This window comes from Uloborus diversus, chromosome 1 (genome assembly GCF_026930045.1).
Source record: "Uloborus diversus isolate 005 chromosome 1, Udiv.v.3.1, whole genome shotgun sequence".
Lineage (NCBI taxonomy): Eukaryota > Metazoa > Arthropoda > Arachnida > Araneae > Uloboridae > Uloborus > Uloborus diversus.
In genome coordinates, this window is record NC_072731.1 from 120,509,621 (window position 1) to 120,529,954 (window position 20,334).

A 20,334-nucleotide genomic window follows, 5' to 3' on the forward strand; every position below is an offset into this window, starting at 1 on the left:
TGTGATAAATTTGCAATTAAAGCTTCTTTTAATAAATATTTCATGTTTTATGTTTTAAAATATTTTAATTTTTGGATGGATAAATCAATAATTTTTAATTTGATTTTCATTAAGCAATAGTGCATTAAAATGTTGCTTTAACTAGAATAATTAATAAATTTACATTCTTGCTTAAATCTAAATTTTGTTAAATTATCGTGTAAAAAGTTACCGATAATAGGTTTACGGTTTTTGAATTAAAAAATAATTTGTAACCATTGTGTGGTAAAGTAAGAAATAATGTCAGAAAAGCACAAATTCGCAGATTACTGCAGACATGTGTTTCGGCGTTACAGGGAATGCCTTTTTCAATGCAAAAAGTAATGAGCTTATGGATGAAAAGACATCCGACAAAAGCCAAGAGCAGATAAGCATACAGCTTAAAAGATAAAAATAGCGGATTAGCCAAACACCAATGAGAAAATTATAAACCGATAAGGAACCAATAGGAATGCAAACAAAGACCAAGAGCTCTCTCTGAGGTACAGAAAGCTGAAAGAAAGAATTCAATTGGACAGAGATTAAGCCAAAGCTTAAACAAAAAGAAAATGTCAATAACCGTGAACCGCAAGAAAGGAAAAGCTGAAAGAAAGAAAAAACAGCAAGGAATGGAATAAAAACAAAATTTTCCGAAAAGGAAAAATAAAGATAAATAGAAGAAAAGGGGGGCTGGCTTTGTTAACTTTTTTGTCTTGGTCTTTTTTTGTCTGCTCTTGGCTTTTGTCGGATGTCTTTTTATCCATAAGCTCATTACTTTTTGCATTGGAAAAGGCGTTCCCTGCAACGCCGAAACACGTGACTGCAGTAATTTGCGAATTTGCTTTTCTGACGTTATTTCTTACTTGACTGTTCTGCACAAAGGTATTTATTTATCTTCATTGTGTGGTAGTTTCAAATACTAGAAATAAGAAATGTACACTTATTTTTTTAGCCAGAAGATCAAGTTGTTGCAGTTGGAATGACTGACGGTTTGATCTCCTTTCGACACCAAAAGAAAGATGCAGTTCCCAAACCAGAAAAGAAGAAAAATGTCTTTTATCAGTATCGATTCTATGGAACAGATTTTAAACCTGCAGATGTAAATCTTAGTTCCAATCATTTATTTGTTTAGCATTTTAAAATTAAATATTTAAAAGCTTATAATTAAATATTAAATATTTAATATTTATTAAGCTAATAATTAAATATTTAATATTTATTAATAATTAAATATTTGATATGTTTTGGTTATTAAATTTATAATGATTTATATAAATTATTATGTTCTAAAGTTAGAAGTAGGCCAAATAAATAAATAAATAAATAAAAATAAAATAGATAAATAAATAAATAAAGTAGTAAAGTAATAATATGGAAGTGTCTTTTAAATAATATTATTTTTGTATTTTCCCAGTGTTTACCATTACAAATGCTGAACTTTGTGTACAGTACACTAGACGAAATTCAATGCTGTCGGAACTTTTCAATTTACATACATGTGTTACAAAGTTGTCTGCATAAATGATCTACATTTCTTGGTCTGTTTGCACTTTAGTCATAAATAATCTCCATAGATGGTGCTATGAAACAAAATATTTTGCGTGCAAAAAGTTTGAATGATTTTTTCACTAGTTTATATATATATATATATATATATATATATATATATATATATATATATATATATATATATATATATATATATATATATATATATTAGTTGATTTTAGGTTGCCAAATATATTAATAAACTCATTTTCTTTGTTCTACTACACAATACAAAAAATTTTGTTCTTGTTGGAGTTTAGCTAGTTGGTGGGCTCTCCCTCTGGATTGTTTCGAGTGGATCAAATAAAAATAGAACAGTGGTCATAATTTGATTTATGTATAACATAACTGCATTAAGAAGGGATGAAAAAAAAACTATTGAAGAATGGGCTGGGCCATTGATAAGAGCCTGTAATCCAGCTTTGAGCTGCAGAGTCGTTCAATGGGTAATCAGACTGATCAAGGTTTGCACTAAAGAAGAAGGTGTTATTCGGTTTTCAGCAGCAGAAGGTGTTGGAACTTGTGAAATACATGGGTGAATGAAAACAGAGTACAGAAAAAACTCAACAAAAGAAACAGTATTTTTTCACCTATTGCCAATGACTTACGTTTGAGACTGATACAGGTGTTTCCACAAGGGATGAAAATCATTGAAGGATGGTTTGCCTTTTGGTCAAATTCACTTTGTCATCACAGATGCTTAATGACTGAAATTGATCATGTCATTCTTAAACAGCCAATGTCTTTAGCAGCAAACCTGAAGCCGACTGATTGCCTGGCAGAGAACTCTGCTGATTGACTGCCTACTCATACCATGTGATTGCATTCATTCATCAAGGGCGAGTTCATTTTTTTAATAGTGCTTTTTCTTCACCTCCAATTCTACCTCAATACACAGTTTTGTTACAGTCATACACATACACCAAATTAAAAGCAATGTTACCATTCATTTCATTTTATTTACCCTACAGTTAAAATATTAGATGTCCAGAAAGAAAGAAAGAATTGATATGCCAGTTTTTTTTTTTTTTTTTTTGAATATTGTATTTTTTTCATGTGTAGTTGGTAACTACTCCAAAAAATCAGTTTTTGTCGTGCCAAAAATTGGCAAACAAAATCATCTCTAAGCGACTTTTATGCCTTTCCCTCCCCCCCCCCCATCCCATAGTCTCATATGTCGCACACATAGTACAACACTGCCACATCTGCAAACACTACTTTTGGAGAAAAATCAATTTAAATGTAATACACCTTAGCTTAAATTCGTATAGTAATACACTGACACATCTCAAAAATAAAGTTTTTTTTTTTTTTTTTTTTTTTGTGGCTGTCTTGCTTTTTAATAGAACTAATACAAATGCATCAGGACATGTATATAAATCAAAATTGACAATTTTTGACTTGTTGCGATGTTGTATTAGGTGTGCAATATGTGAGTGTGTATATGCTTTTTATTCTCAGTATTAATGAACATTACTCTTATTTTCAGGGTGATATCATAGTACCTGAAAGCAAAAAGGCAATTTTGAAGAAATATGAAAACCATTTACGGAAATTTGAATCCAGCCTTGCCTTAGACACAGTTTTAAAAGTATTTATTATTGTTCTTAACAATTCGATTCTTCTTAAGAATCGAATTGTTTATTTTGTATAATTTCTTCAAATCTTTCCATATTAATTCATGGATCGAATACATGTTAAGGGAATTTCAATTTATTTAGGTATACTCTAAATTTGTAATGAAAATTGTATTTTGTAGTTATGCGTAAGCCCTTTTTTCAGTGCATGGAATTAAATATCAATCTTGTTACAGAAAGTTTTGATAATCATTTTGGAATGATTGTGATGTATACAAAGCGCAACATCGCAGCTGGTATGGCGTATATGGTCGTAGTTTTGATTGAGTTTGGCTTAGTGTTCAGAAAAAGAAAATTGAAGCAGTGATGTTAGTGGCAAAATAAAAATTTGGAGATAACCAGAACAAATGGTAGGTGATCATCTCCTCTGTCTTGGGGCAAGAGATAGTACTAGTAGCCCTAGTAGGTTCTGTTATACAGCATAATTTAGAAAAAAAATTCAACGAAAGCCTACCGAGCCCCTCAACTTTAAACGTGTTTTACTCAAAACTTGAAAATGTCCACTTACGTCACTTTGCTTCTCACTGCCTCAATTTGTCTATTTTCTAGTAAATGTTTTATTCTTCAAGCAGTCTAGCAAAAATAGCATTTAACAGAGCAAAAATACACTCAACTAATAAATTATTCATTTTTGGACATTGAAAATAGTGATATTTCTAAAGAGTTGGAAAGGGACAGCAATTCTACTACAGCTTCTTTTCATCACTTCAATGCATTTTATTTATTTATTTATTTATTTGTAAAAGAGAATGTTTTTATTATTCTCTGTAATGAAAATTTTTGAATATTTCCCATAAAATTTTAATATTTAAGTATTAATTAATCCTGATAACCCCCAATAAATTTATTTCATACGTTTCCAAAGTAATGCAAATTGTCCACCCCCCCCCCCTCCTCCCCCATTGTAACATGACTGCCCCTTCTAGTGATGGTGGCTCATTGGCTGAAGGTGCCCACATTGAAAGAAAGGGAAGAGTCTGAGAAATTTGCTCACATAAAAGCTGATAATGTTGTATTTTGGTAAATATTTAAGATTGCTTTTCTATTATTGTAATTGAAATAAATTGTTTTGGGAAATAAGGGGGGTTAGTCAGTAAATGTATTTTATGGAATAAATTTACAGTATTCTTAGTATGTTGAATGCAGTCATTTTACATTTAATTTGTTAAGATAAATGAAATTTTATAATTTACCCACATGATTTCAACTTATTTTTAGACACTGTTTTGTTTTTTAAATTTTCATGAGGTGAGGATAATTAATTTCTTGGTAACATTCTCATCATTTATCTTAATTTATTTGGGTTATATTGAATGTATTAATAATGTGCCATGCTGATAAAAGTGATTACCCAACAGAAAAAAAATCTCAGAGCAAATGTAGATTTATTTTGTACAATACTTTATACTTAAAACTGTTTAACGGGGGAGGAGAGTAGAAATTAATTTTTTTCCCCTGAATATTTCAATCATTTTAAAATATATTAAACTAAAATCATGAACATAGAAGTAATTGGATTTTTTCCAAGCTAGCAAAAGGGTTGGTTTACTTATCATTCAAATAGTATATAATCCAATTTACAGAAATCAATATTTGTCTTATGTCGCCATCCCAATACACTAATTAACAGTTTTAACTTTAACTCAAGCAAGTCCATTGCAAAATTATGACTTATTGTACCTGTTTTCTTAAACCTGTAAATACATGCTTTAAAACATAAAGCAAGCATATAGTATTACATCTTACACAGATTCAAATAAATATTCTTGAAATGATTTAATAGCCTTTTGTAAAATCATACAGTATTTTACTTTGGATTTATTTCATTTTTTATTTATTTTTCTTGGAGTAATAGGATGTAGTGTGTTTCTTTTTCTTTTTTTTTAATTAACCCAAAGTTGTAACTTAAATTGTATATTACTACAATACTCCTGGAAATTGTTTATTAAAAAAATAATTGCTTTGAATATAAAATTTAAAATGAGATTTGTTATGCTACATTTATAATTTTGTATTAAATTTAGAAAGAAATTCAAAAAAATAACCCAGAAATAATCATAAGTGTCATGATGGAATTGATAAGAAGAGGTTCTATCAGGGCAGCCATGGGAGGCAGAGAAGGAGAGTCACTTTTAAAGTTGCTTAAATTTGTTACAAAGTAAGTGATGCAAATGAATTGATGCTGTAACATAATTAAACTATGCCTTATACTTATGATTTAATTGTCTCATGACCCTTAACCTTAGAATCCTACTTTGAATACCCATGTTTTTGGTTTTAAAATATCTGCCCTTTTAATTAATTAATTTTTATTTATTTATTTATTGCCTCTGGAGGGGGGATCAAGACCATCATGCCCCCCCCTCCTCTGGGTCCACCCCTGGGGAAAATAAACCTATGATACTTTGAAATTACTATAATTTGCATTGAAGTATGTTGATTTCAAATGGGATAACTTGTGCTGACGAAAACAAAAAGTAATTTATATTACTTCATAAATACATACTATCCATTCGAAAAAAATAAAGACCAAGTAAAAATTTTTACCATTAATAGTATGCACCCATGAGTATCTGATCAAAACATTAGCTTTACCTTCAAGAAAAAAATATGTCAATTTTTGTTTAACAGTGTTTTTAGCCAAATATAGGATTCATAAATTTAAAAAAAAAAAAAAAAAATCAGAGATGCAACTTGTAAAATGTTGAGTTAATGTTAAATGTCATTAAATGTAAACTATTGTTCAGTTAATTGAAAATACACTTATTGACATTATAGATATGCTTGAGCTTTTGATATTGATAGAGTATATTTTAGACCTTTGAAAAAATTTATTACTGTAACAAACATAGATTTTTTGCAAAAAAAAAAAAAATAAATGGTGTGCAACACTGTTGCACGCCATAATTTTCGTAAAAATAAAGATACCAGCCATTTTGTGAGCAAAGAGATTTTGCAAATTTCATATGAAGAGAGCCAAAAGGTGAAGCACAAAATCTTTTGTGTGACCTTAATTTTCGCAATTATGACTGGCTTGTGAAAATATAAGCCTTGCAAAAATAAGTGCTTTAACAATAATTTAAAATTTGCCTGATACTATCCTAAAATTTATATATCCCTCCCCCCCCCCCCCCTGATACTATTCTCATGCTCTATTGGGAACCTTGCTAGAGACCAAAAAGGAACCAGTCCTCTATGAAAATTGTTTAAAAAATCTAGTTATTTATTTCATGCTACCCCTTCTCTTCTGTCTAGCAATATTTCAAGCAAGTTACTGCAATTTATCAACATCATTAAGTAATACAATCAACATTTAAAAATAATCATTTTTATGATTTTGATGATGAACGATCTAATGGAGTTGGAACTTTTGCCTTGATTTCAATTGAGCTCTTCTTTTACCTCAAATGGAAATTGTTTATGAAATATAAATGAAAATGAATATTTCATGCTTAAAACAGGGTTGCCAACTGCTCCGCAGCTCCACAAAAAAGTTATTTCACTCCGCATTTCCCGGCCGAACATTTTCAAGTAAGTTTGAAGCTTTTTTTTTTTTTTTCATGCCAGTGCTTAAATTGATTATTAAAGCGGTTTTAGTTCCTTTATTGAATTTTATGCAAAATACCAAGCTGCTCCGCAAAATTTCAAAATGCTCCTCAAAATCACCACAGATGCTCCTCAAATTGTTTCTCCAAGGTTGGCAACCCTGTTAAAAAAGGATGTCAGAAGTATCTCTGATACACTGTGGGAAATATTTTTCATTGAATAAAAGTATTAAATATTTGTTGTACTGTTCCAAATATAGATGAGGTATTGTGTAGTATTATTTCGGTTTGAATAATTTGCTCTCTTAAAAGACTTTAAATTTTATTTTTATGTAATGTTAAGCCAAAAAATGCAGGGAAATTTATGGACATTTTGCTGTGTGTTACATTCAAAAAGGTGTATTACTTCATACTGATTTTTGCTTGTTTTCCCTGTAGATACATTGGTGATCCAAGATTTATGAGAATATTAATAGACATTGGGATAATATTGATCGGTAAGTTTTTTTTTTTTTTTTTTAGTTAATTTCACTCGAAACTCAAAGAATGGTGTGGATGAGTTTAGGACATGTTTCATTATAATTTCAATCAACATAGGGATAGTTAGCAATATATATATATATATATAATCTTTTTTTTTCAAAAACTGTCAATAATCTTAGCCCCCCCCCCCCCATTGTTTATTTTACACCTCTCCTATTTATATCTTTACACTTGCCTATTTTAAAATACATGAGTCAATGAATTAGTTCAAAGTGTTTGTGTAGGCTAGTATTTTTGTCATTTTTCTTAGGGTATCTTATCTTATATTTTATCTTCATTTATGACAACTATTCATTTCCTGTTTAATAGAAAAAAAAATTAATCATCTTTAGCTCGCGATTAGCTTGGTACTACGCTTATCATAGTTCAGTACTAAATAGAATATGCAGGGTGTTCCGGTTTAACCTGCAAGACCTCTATTCTCTCTACCATTAGTTCTAGATGTGTACTTCTAATTGCAGAAACATTTAAAATAAGATGCAGAGTTAAGAAGTTGAAAGTTTATAGCAAAAATAAAAATGAGTCAAAAAACACAAAATGTAACTTTTTATATGCGCCCTAAGTCTCTAAACATATATTTAGGGAAATAATCTCCTTTGAAAAATATTGCCAACACAGAAAACGTAACATTTGTGCGACAAAAACTCAAGGAGATATTCGAGTTCAAAGTACAGTCAATTCGACTAGAAGTTTTTATCTTCTGACCCCTTTGCCTTTAATTTCATTGCTAATTATTCTCAATATCTCGAAGTTTTTTCAAAGATGACTCAAAATTTATTTCGAAAGAATGAAAAAAAAAAGGAAGAAAGATACAAGTGACTATAAGAGAAAAATTAATTCAACATCACTTGCAATTCCTGCACAATAGATCTCTAAAGCAAGAAGAGCACCTGTTGAGCCAATGTGCAATAAAGGAGTTACACATGCGGAAATGAGTTAGCTTGTTTCCTTTTGTTGTACTGTACTGTTTTTTACACTTTGGCATGTTGCTGGACTAGGAATTTGCTTTTAAGCTGTCAAGATAACCGATTGTACTTTTATTTAAAGGCTAACCAAAGTTAAGATGTGTTCCCCTTCACTCTTTAGTTTGATCATTTGCTCATAAGCTCCTGACAGACAGAGTGAGTTTTCTTTACTATTAAAGATGTATAAGCAAGTACTCTGTCAGTGATATTAAAAGAAAAAGAAAAACTTCTAAAGCGGTAGAATCCATAAATCTGAATTTTAAACGAATGAAGATGTGCACCTTTCAAAAGTAGAATCAGCTCTATTCAACTGGTTCCAGCAGTATCGAAATCAAAACCATGCTTTTGATTTTTTCTCTCAATTTTTTGATTAGACTGCATACTATGCTTAAAAACTTTTAAGTTTTGTAATTTTGTCTTTTTTTTTTGTACATGTTACTTAAAATATTTGATGGTTTTTTTAACATTGAAATGTTAAAAACTGAAACTAGCAGTAAGTCGAACTTCTAATAAGTCAAAGTTTTTTGTCGGTCCCCTTAGATTCAAGTTATCGCGAATTGTCTGTATTAAGGGACCGTACAGAAGATAAGATTAGAATTCATCGCCCTTTCAGAGGAAGGACAGGTTGACAAAGTAATAACAGAATTTTTGAAAAATTACTAAGCACTTTTCATAATGCACTCAAAAAGGGCAAAGTAACTTTTCTGGGTCAAAAAAGGCAATTTAAGTATTTCTGTAGTTTTAAAAAATTCCAAGGAAATGACACCACAAACAAAGAAAAGTGCGACTCAAGTCTTGAAGAAAATTTCTAATCATTATCTAGCTTTCAATCATAACTTTGAGTGTATAAACATGCATATCTTTCTTATTGGAAAAGTCTGGTTTGAAATGACTCGAACCGCAGTTTTCTTAGTTTGTTTTGTCATATTCTTGAATTTTTTTGAAAACTACAGGAATACTTAAATTGTCCTTTCTGACCCAGAAAAATTATTTTGTCCTTTTGAGTGCATTATGAAAAGTGCTTGGTATTTTTTCCAAAAATTTGTTAGTTTATTCTTTTTAGTGTAAATGTATTTCGGAAATAGAATAATGTTACTATCACGAAACCTCACCTTTTTCACATAAATGCTCTGTACTAAAAGGAAAAATACCTATTTACATGTCTAAAACTTTAAGTAGTTGGCACTAAAAATTAATCCTTGTCCTTCTCTAGGATTTATTTGTTTGCTAGTTCGATTAAAACCCATTTAAATATTAAAGATTTCCCAAACTAACTTGTGTTTCAAAACATAAAAGTTACTCGTGATAAAGATCCTAATATGTCTCTTTACTTAGCTCCGTTATCAATTATTGGCATAGATGAGAGCAATGATAGAAAATACATTTTATTCTTGCATCTTGCCTTCATTCAAAATTTTCATAGTGATTATAATTAACATTACTGTTGCGACTTTGTAACAATGGGTTTTATATTTAAACATTTGATGGGGAAATTACATGAAATTTGTTGTTTTCCATCTTTACCCAAATAATTGTATTTTAGAATGGAAATTTTTTACGTTAAGTTTTACCTTAAGATTAAACAAATCATTTAGTGAAATCCCAAAGTTTTTAAATGGTCTAGTTGCTGAGATATAAGCAAAAGCAGGCCTCAGATCTTTCCGTGACATTCAGGTCAAGTATAATAAAAGTGCTTAAGAAAACAAAGTATTTATATTTTTCATTGCTAATCAGAAATAAATGCAAATTTTACGCATGATATGCAAAAAGACACTACAAAACCTCAAACAATTTTAAAACCATACTCTATGCACACATATAATTTTAAACCCTTGTTAACCACTGTATTTTCCCCCAAAAGGTGCTATTGACTGCGAGTGTATAGTGGTGTAAGTCACAAAACCCTGCTTTTCATATCTTGGTGAATATTAGTTGTACTAATGTCAAACCTTTTGTGTTGGAATTATTTTTTAAAGGAGATTATTTCCCTAAATATAAGTTTAGAGACTTAGGGCACATATAAAATGTTACATTTTGTATTTTTTGACTCATTTTTATTTATCTTCAAACTTTCAATATCTTAACTCTGCATCTGACAGTTTGGCAATGGAAAGTATGCATCTAGGACTAAAGGCTGCAAAAATAGAGGTCTTGCAGGTTAAACTGGAACACCATGTACATGCTGACTATTAGTGGTTTATTTTGTAATTTGGCAGAATAGCTTCCATCTAAATTGAGTTCTCTTCTGGCATTGTTCTCATTATTAATTTATTTATATTCCAGAGCTATATGGGCCAAAATTTAGTGATCCAGAAACAAAATTAAGGTTTCAATTTCTTTTTGATGCTGTAGAGAATGAAATAAAATACATGAAAAGAATGATGGAAATACAAGGCGTTCTACATACTGTGTTAGCTTCTACGTTTTCCGCGGATCTCTTGTCAAATAACAAAAATGTAATATCTTGACATACACTGTAAATATAAATTTTTACTGAAGTAGTTGTTGTATTTCATTTGTTATTATTATTGTTTATTTACTCGAAAAAAAAAAGATTAAAAAAAAAATATTTAGCTGCTTATAGCTATATTTGATCAGCTTTGGGAAATCTCTCACCCTCAAGTGCCTAATGAAACAATAATAAATATTTGATCCAAAACATGTAAAGAGCTTTTTGAATGTTGAAAAGCATTCATAACATCCTGTTAAATGTAAAAGTTATAAAATTTCAAACCTTAGTAATGACTAAAAAATATCAGTCTTCCTACTTCTTGTCAAGGGCGAATAAACCTACAACTAGTTCAAGGAAAACCCTCTCAAAGAAACTAGTTTCAAAGCAACAAGGGTCAATTACCATGTCATGAAGAATAAAACAAGATGAAATTTTGCAGGGGTGCCCACCTGGGGGGGGGGGAGTCATGGCGCAGACTGGGGCATTGAAAGTTTTGAGGGGTATTTTTCACTTTTTGAGAGGGGGGTCTTCATGATTTTTAAGGTGGTGTGCCATTGCTCTTAGGTCGGGGTGGGTGGGCACCCCTGAATTTTGCATTACTACTTTTATTAGAATGAAAATTGTTTTCCTTAAATCTATAAAAAAAAACTCCTATAACAAGGCTAAGGCAGTTGTCACCTGATCAGTAAGGCGTCAGATTCGTTGCTGGAGGGTCCAGTGTTTAATGCCAACCAGTAGAAGATCCTCAGTGTCCATTAATGGTGACTGAGGCCTGTTTAAAGTTGTTTGTGACCATAAAGTCAACCAAGATGCCATTTCAAATAAACACCTGTGGGGGTGCAGGATCAGGGGTTGCTCGGCTCCTTGTCTGAATAAAAAAAACAGCTCTATTTTGCGGTCTTTTCGAACTAGTTAACAGGCATGAAAGTTTTCCGCGTTTTCGCGGAATTCCGCTTTTTCGAAAACTCTCCGCGCTGTTTCTGAGATCGATGCAAATCCGTCGAGAACTCGTGAGTGGAAATAGGGGGGGGTTGCGACGTAAGACGATCTCTAACTTCCGTGTATCGCGGATGCCACCGCGGTAAATCTCCTAGCGATAAGAGCGGCTCACGTACAGAGCAAAGGCGGGGTTACTTTCGTGCGGTCCAATGACGATCTTCTCCCGTCGCGCATTTTCAAAAGGGGAAGAAGGCTTGCGTTCGTTTATAGACCGGTGGCTACCGGTCGGTTGAATAACGTCGCTGTATTGCTCTAGCATGCGCTGACGGCATTAGCTGTCATGTGATCAACCCATCGGTAGCTACCGGCCGAGGTCGGCAAAGTCTCGAAGGCGATAGCAGTCTAGCAAAAGCGTCCATTCAAATAAATAACTGTAACTTGTACTTTCAGTGCGATGTTGTGATTGCTTAGCTTGTGTTGGTGCACATGCACGTGGGATTAATTATTCGTTTTCGTTCATAAAGTGAAGCTGTAGCGAGCATGTGCCTTTATCCATCATCATGAATATCTTAACAGTTAATGAAGAGCATAAAGCGCGTGAAATAGATGGTGGTGAGAAGAATAAATTTAAATTTTCTTCGTTGGAAATTAAATTAAAAATAAAAGTAAAAGATGAAGAATATGAAGTTACTCTGAAGACTGCATACAAAAGATCGATGCTAGCGGCAAAACGAAATGCGAACTGTGCAAAGAAAAATAAATTGTCCCTAATTTTTTGAATTTTCACAAGTATCATTTATCTCTTCCATCATTATTTATTGGTTGTTTTTCATATTCAAGAATTTTTGTCTTCATTAAGTGTTTTTATTCTAAAGATTTTCTTTCTACAACATAAGGGAAAAATTCATATGGAAACTTAGTGTGTTTTATGACTGTAATACATTCAAGATGTTTAGCAAATTTTTCTTTACATAAATTATGAAATAATCATTAATCAATGATTCTCAAACCCAAAGACTTTGTTCTAATTGAGGAATATTTCTGGTAATAAAAGTAAGCATTTTTTTTTGTCTTATTGGATTTATATTTACACAAGTAATTTTGTAAATGCATTTATTGATGTCTGTATGCTCATTTTTTATAGTATGTTCATTCGGTGTGATATTTTTAGTGTTCGCGAAAAGTTCAGCTTTTTTTGTCAGCTGGCACTTTCATGCCTGAGTTAAACCATGTGCAGTGATAGGTAGACCCGGTGTAGGTTTTCTATTGAAAAAAAATATATAAGACTGGTGGGTATGCCCTTGTCGCATGAAATGCCTCATTTACTATAGGAAAAACTAATTACCATGCAGGGGTAAAACATTTCCGTCTTTAGGTGGATTTCTGTCCTTTTTATTTTAGCTGTGGTGGGACAGAACAAGGAAAAACTTAAATGGTAGAATGGTTTGAATTGTGTTAAAGAGAAAACTACTACACATTTCCAAATGATGGAAAAAAAATCTTAAATAATCATCGTAATTCATGGGTATGTTCAATTATTATTTTTGATTTGAAGCACTTTTTGTTGAAAATAAGTTTTTATTTGAATTCCATACTCTTTTTCAATTAAAAACTAAAATTGGAGTTGGCTCCTTGTTATTGTAAAAATTTTCTGTCTGGAGAATTGTTGCAACCTTTACCCCAGCAGCTATGTTTTTTTTTTTTTTTTTTTTCTATAATTCTTTCCTAGTTCCTAAATAAAAAAGTTTTGTAGATAAAGATTCACTTAAAAAATAAATCATGCACTGCTTTCCCTTAAAAATAAAGCAAATATTACTTCTATACAAAGCTTGCATGCATTAGGGAAAACCTGTTACTGTCAGAAAATTTTATTTTGATCTAAAAAAGCCTGGAAAAAGTTTGTCAAAAACCAGGAAAATTGTAAGAACAGACTTAGGAAACATTATCTTTTGCATCATAAACTGTTGCATGAATTAAATTTTTATGTTCTTTACCCACTGTGTTGAAGCCGATATGAATGTACATACTCACATGTGGAGGGAGTGCTTATCCAAAGACTTACTGTATCAGCAGAAAGTAGAATTAAACAATGAATAAAGAAAGAAATCCTGATGTTGCATGCAATGTTTTCTGGAAGGGGGGGGGGGGTTACGTTTCTCAAAGTGAGTTAGAACACTGCCTAACAGAAGACCTTGTGATGGTTATAAGTAGGGATATAGCAAGCCATAAAACTTGGAATTTGATTTTCCGACCTTCACTATCTAGGTCCACTTTTTAATATTAAAGCAAGTCTACAGTATAAACTTTGAAATTACATTCCTAAATCAATATACTCAGATTCATTTTAGAGTAGTAGTTCAAGAAGAATTTCAAATATATTAAACATTTAGCATTATGTATTTGCTGACATGTGCTTGCAGTAATTTCAAAATTTCATACATGAATCTTAATTTTTAAAAAATAATTGAAAAAATTCAACACATTTCAAAAATTGTTTTTTGAAAAACTTCATTTACAATATCATTAACATATAGTCAACAAAATAAATCAACAATTTCTTAATTTCACATACATTGAAATATCTTCAGAATATAAAGATATAAAATCTGGTGGTTCTATGTAATAGATTCTTAATGCATCTGAAAAAGAAAATAATAAGCAATTATTATCTTTATTTTAATAAGCAATTATTATTTTTAACTAAAATATGATTCAGCGTTTTATGTGATCATTAGAAATTAATAAAAAAACAATTTAACTCTGAATATTTTATTTAAGATTTCCATGTTCTTTAAACAAACCCTGTAAACTACACTCAGGAACATTGAAAATAGCGCCCCAAGAAAGAAGAAAGGTACCATCGCGAAATGTTGCATATAAGAAGAGTGATATCCGATATGCAAGTTTGGTGTCAATGCGCATGCCCGTTTACGTACAGTACAGGTGAAATCGGGAAAAAGATGCTATATTAACCAGTGCATGATGTTACAATTACATTTGGATTGTCGGAGAACCTTAATGAGTGATGATGCCAGGTAGACGAGTTAGAAAGCGTTTCTCACAGTTAAGCAAGTTTGAGAGAGGTTTGATCATCGGCCAGAAAATTGCAGGCTGGTCAACGAGCCTTGTTGCTGCCCAGGTGAATCGTTTGGAGTGTTCCGTCAGAAAGTGTTTGAGGCAGTGGACACGAGATGGTGCCCACGTGCAAAAAAAACCGGTCTGGAACAACCAGGAAGGTCACGAGGATAGAGGATGGAAGGATCGTGCAGCAAGCGCTCGTGGATCCAACAGTAGCTCGTTTCACCATACAAGCAGACGTAGGGGTAGCAGTTGTTCCCTGAAGTTGCGCCCTTTCGTGTACTCCCTTTAACACTAAAACATGGCAACTCCGTCTTTAATGGTGCGATGCCAGAGCGATGTGAGATGTCACTTATTGGCAAAAGGTCGTGCTCAGTGATGAATTCCGATTTGTTTTGGGGTCAGATGGTAACCGCGCACGGATAAACAGGTGTCCTGGAGAAAGGTACCACTCCACCCATTCTATCCCACGACACACTGCCAGACAGTCGCCATATTTGTTAACTTCCAAGATGGAAGTAACAAATATGGTGACTAAGTTTCCAAAAATAGAATTGGATGTCTATTGCAATACAATGAAAACCATTGAACATTCCACAAAATGTGCCATATTCCCCCCCCCCCCTGGATTATTGATTATTTTCTTGAAAAATGCAAAATTTTTTCCTTCAAATTTTATCTTCAGACTATTATTTTATCCGTATTGCTTGGACGCTAATGTGCTAAAAACCGACTCTTTCATCTAAAATTTTTGTTTTAGGGTTTTTAATTACTAAAATTACTTTCATATCTTAAACTTTTCGCGTAGTCGCCATGTTTGGTCATTTGCAAAATGGAAGCAGACAAGACTAATTGCCTAAGTTTCTCAAAGACAAATTGGATACCTATCTCAGTGCAAACTAGTGAAAATAACATAAAAAGGTTCAGAATATATGTTTTTTTAAAAATTAGTTATTTTCTGGAAAAATTTTATCAGCAAAACTGTATTTTTTGTAAATTTCATTTGAAATGCAGTTTTCTGCCGATTTTTCATTGACTTATTCAAGCCTGGATCTATAAACTCCCCCCCCCCCTTGCAACAAAATCTGTAAGCCAGCAGTGTATATTTGTAATGTTAATAAGTCTTAGTGCTAGTTTGTTTATTAATGTATGTACTCCATCCTAGTTTAGAATAAAAACTAACCATTCTATTACAGACGGAGCTAAGCTTGCGTGGGAATTCTTTTTGCATTGATACTTTGATATCAATGTAGATCAAAAAGATATCAATGTAATTGATTCCCTCAATTGCTTGAAAAGGTACATTTAGTAGTTTTAATAATGCATAGTTTATGAGACCTTAATAAATTATTTTATAATTTTTTCTCAATGAATAAAAATCTATATCCTAAATGCAGTTTTAGTTTTTTGCATATTTCCCTGAAAGATTTTATGACTGTACAAAAACACTGATTTTTTATCCCACTTGTTCTTACATGCAATTAGATTCTTTAATTAAAGATTTTGTAAATTTTGAGTCTCTACTTATTTCAACAGCCATTTGATTTTTTTTTTTTTTAAGTTTTTTTTTCCATTGAAATTTAGACCTCTAGCCAAAGCAGAGGAAATTAACTCAAAGATAGGAAACTTTGCATAATAATTTGTGTAGGGGGGGATAAAGGGTGTGAACTACATGAAATTTTATCAAAAACTACAAAACCACTCCCACTTATATGTAAAAATGTTAGTTTTTTAAAGCCTTCGTAAATTCTTAAACTTCTTGTTTTTTAAAGTAGGGGGGGGGGGAATCGACCCCCGTCACCCTAACCACTTAAAGGAAGAATCTGGTTCAAGGGGTGGTCTTGTGCCGTTGATGTGATAAAAAATTTGAAGTATGGCGGGTAATAGGTATGTAGATACTTTGTAATGTGTCATTCATGTTTAAGGATTTTTATGTAAAATTCTCAAAATTCAGGCCTGTTGCCGGAGTAGAAAAAATTAACTCACAGGCTTGAAATTTTACACGATAGTTTGTGTTAGGAAGTTTAAAAAATACTGCACTAAGGCTTAAAGTTCAGCGGAATTTAAAATATTTTGTAAAGTTTCTCTTACTTTGATGTTTTTCTAAAAATCTCAAAAATTCAAGTCTCTTGCCAGAGCAGAAGACATTAACTCTGAGTCACAAAATTTTACACATTAATTAGTGTTAGGAAGTCACAATTTTTCCGCGCTAAGGTTAAGTGCTTTCCAAAAATTCAATTTTTTCGGCCCAGCCTAATCTATATTTATGAGACCTCTTCCTCCTTTTCTCTCTAGTAATGGACTGCTGATAAATGCTGACTGTTGAGCTATCGTTGAAACGCTACCAGTTCACATTTCTTTGCATTTTATTATTTTTTTCGATGAATTAGAAGAGAAAAATCTGTTTTATAATTTTATGTCTCTTGTTCAAATTTTAAACTTTTTACATTCTAAAGCAATCTTCTTAATCCATGATAAACGTACCTCTTGGGGTGCACAGAAGTCTGTGAGGGATACTTGGTTAATTTATAAAATAAATATGCAAAATTATATTGATAAGTTCAATAAGTAAGAACAGATAGAGTAATTTCTTGCAATCTTATATTATTGAAACAAAACATTTGAAATCCTTTGTTAATACTTCTGGACTGGAACAACTTTCACAAAAATAAGTTTTAGAGCTCAACTTTTTTGAAGAGCAAGTATAGAAACCAGGGCCGGATTTGGAAGTGTGGAGGCCCCGGGGCAACGAAGGAGTGGAGTCCCCTAATCAGGGTTCAAAAAGATCATCATATTTTCGAAAATATCCGATACCTTGATATATATACGAATATTTTGATATATGAGCCGCTCAGAAGCCAATGCGGTTAAGTCCATTTTTGGATATTTTCTGATTTTTGGAAATTTTGACGAAATAAATATCAATCTTTTTAGTTATTAAAGGATTTACTCGTTGGTTATTTTTTTCAAGGTTATACAGCACTTTTTTTAATAGCTTCTGAACATATTGTATAATAATTTCAGAAGCCATTGTGAATAAGTCCATCTTTTATCAATATTTTTTTACATAAACTTTGAAATAAAAATTAAATTATTCTTCTTCCTTCGATATTTGTTGGCAACACTGAAAAACAAGAAATTCATTGTACAAGAAGTCATAATCTCAGTGGCAGATACTTGAATTCAGATCTTTCTATTGCAAAAATGTATAACCTTTATGTCGAACAATGTAATGAAGAGCAAATTGTACCAGTAAAGGAAAAGTTTTATTACCATATATTTTCGACAAAAGTTAACTTACAATTTAAGCAACCTTCAAAAGATACTTGTGCAAAATCTGATTATTTGGTAATAAAGAACAATCTACAATAGATGAAGAAAAAAATGCAGCTGAAGTTGAACATGACGAACACTTGCGAAATGCAGAAATTGCCCGTAATAGAATGGTATGGCTAATGATCGACTGAGAGCTTTAGACGAAATATACGTGTTTAGTTTTGATTTAGAAAAAGCATTGCCATTTCCGAAACTATCCACATCAGTGGCTTATTACAAGAGAAACTTATTTATATACAATCTTGGTTGCCATGATTTAAAGACTAACGAGGGCTACATGTATGTTTGGCCTAACCCAAGCATCGCGGGGTTCACAAGAAGTGTCATCGTGTTTAACTAAACACATCAAACTCTACGCAAAGGATTTTCAAAAATAATAATGTATTCAAATTCATGTTCAGGACAGAATCCACAAGAATTTCTTTCCACAAAACCATTGGAAGAAGCTGTTACCAACAGAAAAAAATCAACAAGTGGACTAACAGTCAATTAATTGGCTTAATATGAGATGCATAAAATTTGAAAGGTCAAACCCAAGCAGCATTAAGTTCAAACATAATTTTGACGAGGATGATACCTTTCATGTAATTGATATTAAAAAAAAAAGAAAAAATAGGTGGCCAGTGAATTTAAAAAATATAACTCAACCTATATTCAGAACAATTTCAAGAGAAACAAAAAAAGACATCATATGTTTATTAAAGTATACACCTCCAATTAAACACAACTTTTACAGGACATTAAGGACGACACATGGAGATCAAGATTTACATTTAAATAACTCGTAAGAAGATGGTGTTTGTTATGATGAATAAACATAAAACTTATGACAATAAATGTTATTTTATTATTTTTACATAAATTTCTTATATTTTTCATCTGCCAAATGGTATAAGTCCTAAAATTTTTAAGATGCTGTCATTATTTCAATAAATACTTACGTTTTTATTTACACATCCTGAACATATCTTGTTTTTTTGCAGAGTTTTCATTTCGAAAAAAGATTTTATACACTTTTCTAAGTAAATTAATACACCACGAATTTTAAAAACTAATGTATCAAAAAACATTAATTTTCTCAAATTTTGTGATTTGGACTTAACCGCATTGGCTTCTGAGCGGCTCATATATATGTATATATCCGTTATTTTCGATATTTTTTACCCGTGAAAGTTAGAATATTTTGTAAAAATTTTATTGTGGGGGGCCCCTTTATTGTGCAGGTCCAGGGGCAGTAGCCCCGCCTGCCCTCCCCTAAATCCGGCCCTGATAGAAACAGGCCCTCTGTTGAGATGAGAATGACTTACGGCTGCATTTGACAAAGTTGGGGCCAAACATTAATGAACTTTTTAAAAAAACCCAGGCCAGCATTCCCATAAATTATGTTTCATTTTTTTTTAATTTTACGTCTGATTTTTAAAAATGTTCATTAGAATAACATTTCTATAAAACGGGGTAAATATTAACCCCATGGGTTTTCTGCAGGTGAAATGGTTCTGAATGCTGTAATACTATTTGAATAGATTAAGTGCTGAAAACCTGGTTAAAAGTGTTGAAAACCCAGTTGTCCTGGGTTAGATATCCACCCCCATTTGTAGTTCTATGGTTAATAACTTAAACAGGGTTCATTCAAGAAAAAAGTAAAATGACATTTCCCACCCTAAACAACATTTTAAGTGGATTTTTTTTTTTTTTTTTCCAGTTTAGTCTCTTACTTGAACATTTTAGATAAATACAAAATTACTACTTCTGGTTAAAGGGAGATATGTTACTTACCTTAATTTCCAAACCAACTACTGCTCATAGCAGTAACTTTTTCATAAAAAGATGTTGATTTCAAGGTGTTAATAGGGGTATCGGTAGCACTTAGGTTAGGACTAGAACTATGGGAAGGGAGCATCTTTGCTTCTGTTTCCTGCGAAGGCATCACAAAATAACAAAAATTATTTATGCTCATGCATTGTGTGCATGCAGTTAGTTTATTACCATACAAGCTTTTTATAGTCAGACTTTTCAGAAGTCTATTTCAACAATAAGTATAACATATTTATTGAGATAAAAGAGAACAGTAGTCATTCTGTGCAAATATAACTGCATTTCAGAAAACGACTCTTTTTAGTGTCAATAATTTTTAGTGTCAAAAAAGTATCTGAAACAGGGATTAGTCAGTAAAATTCCTTTTAAGAAAACTTTATAGGACTTAGTTCTTAAATTTCTCCAAACAGACACAAAATTCCTTGAGCTTTGCCCCACTGTTTAAAATTGTTAATTAA

At 31.7% G+C, this 20,334-nt stretch overlaps 2 protein-coding genes across 2 annotated transcripts in view; one reads left to right on the forward strand and one right to left on the reverse strand.

Annotated features, from left to right (window-relative positions):
• Positions 1-976: 976 nt before the first annotated feature.
• Positions 977-10,744, forward strand: LOC129220842 (U3 small nucleolar RNA-associated protein 15 homolog). Its single transcript, XM_054855276.1, has 5 exons — positions 977-1,117; positions 3,056-3,157; positions 5,228-5,361; positions 7,187-7,245; positions 10,540-10,744. The coding sequence occupies exons 1-5, from the start codon at positions 998-1,000 to the stop codon at positions 10,722-10,724; spliced, it is 600 nt and encodes a 199-aa protein (XP_054711251.1). The 5' UTR covers positions 977-997; the 3' UTR covers positions 10,725-10,744.
• Positions 10,745-14,133: 3,389 nt separating this feature from the next.
• LOC129231785 (conserved oligomeric Golgi complex subunit 1-like) overlaps positions 14,134-20,334 on the reverse strand; it is a 70,030-nt gene continuing 63,829 nt past the window's right edge. Inside the window, exons 28-29 of the mRNA XM_054866154.1 lie at positions 19,838-19,976; positions 14,134-14,286 (exon numbers count right to left, since the gene is read on the reverse strand). Coding sequence (XP_054722129.1) covers positions 19,839-19,976 — 138 coding nt within the window. The 3' untranslated portion in view covers positions 14,134-14,286; position 19,838. The remainder of the gene's footprint in view (positions 14,287-19,837; positions 19,977-20,334) is intronic.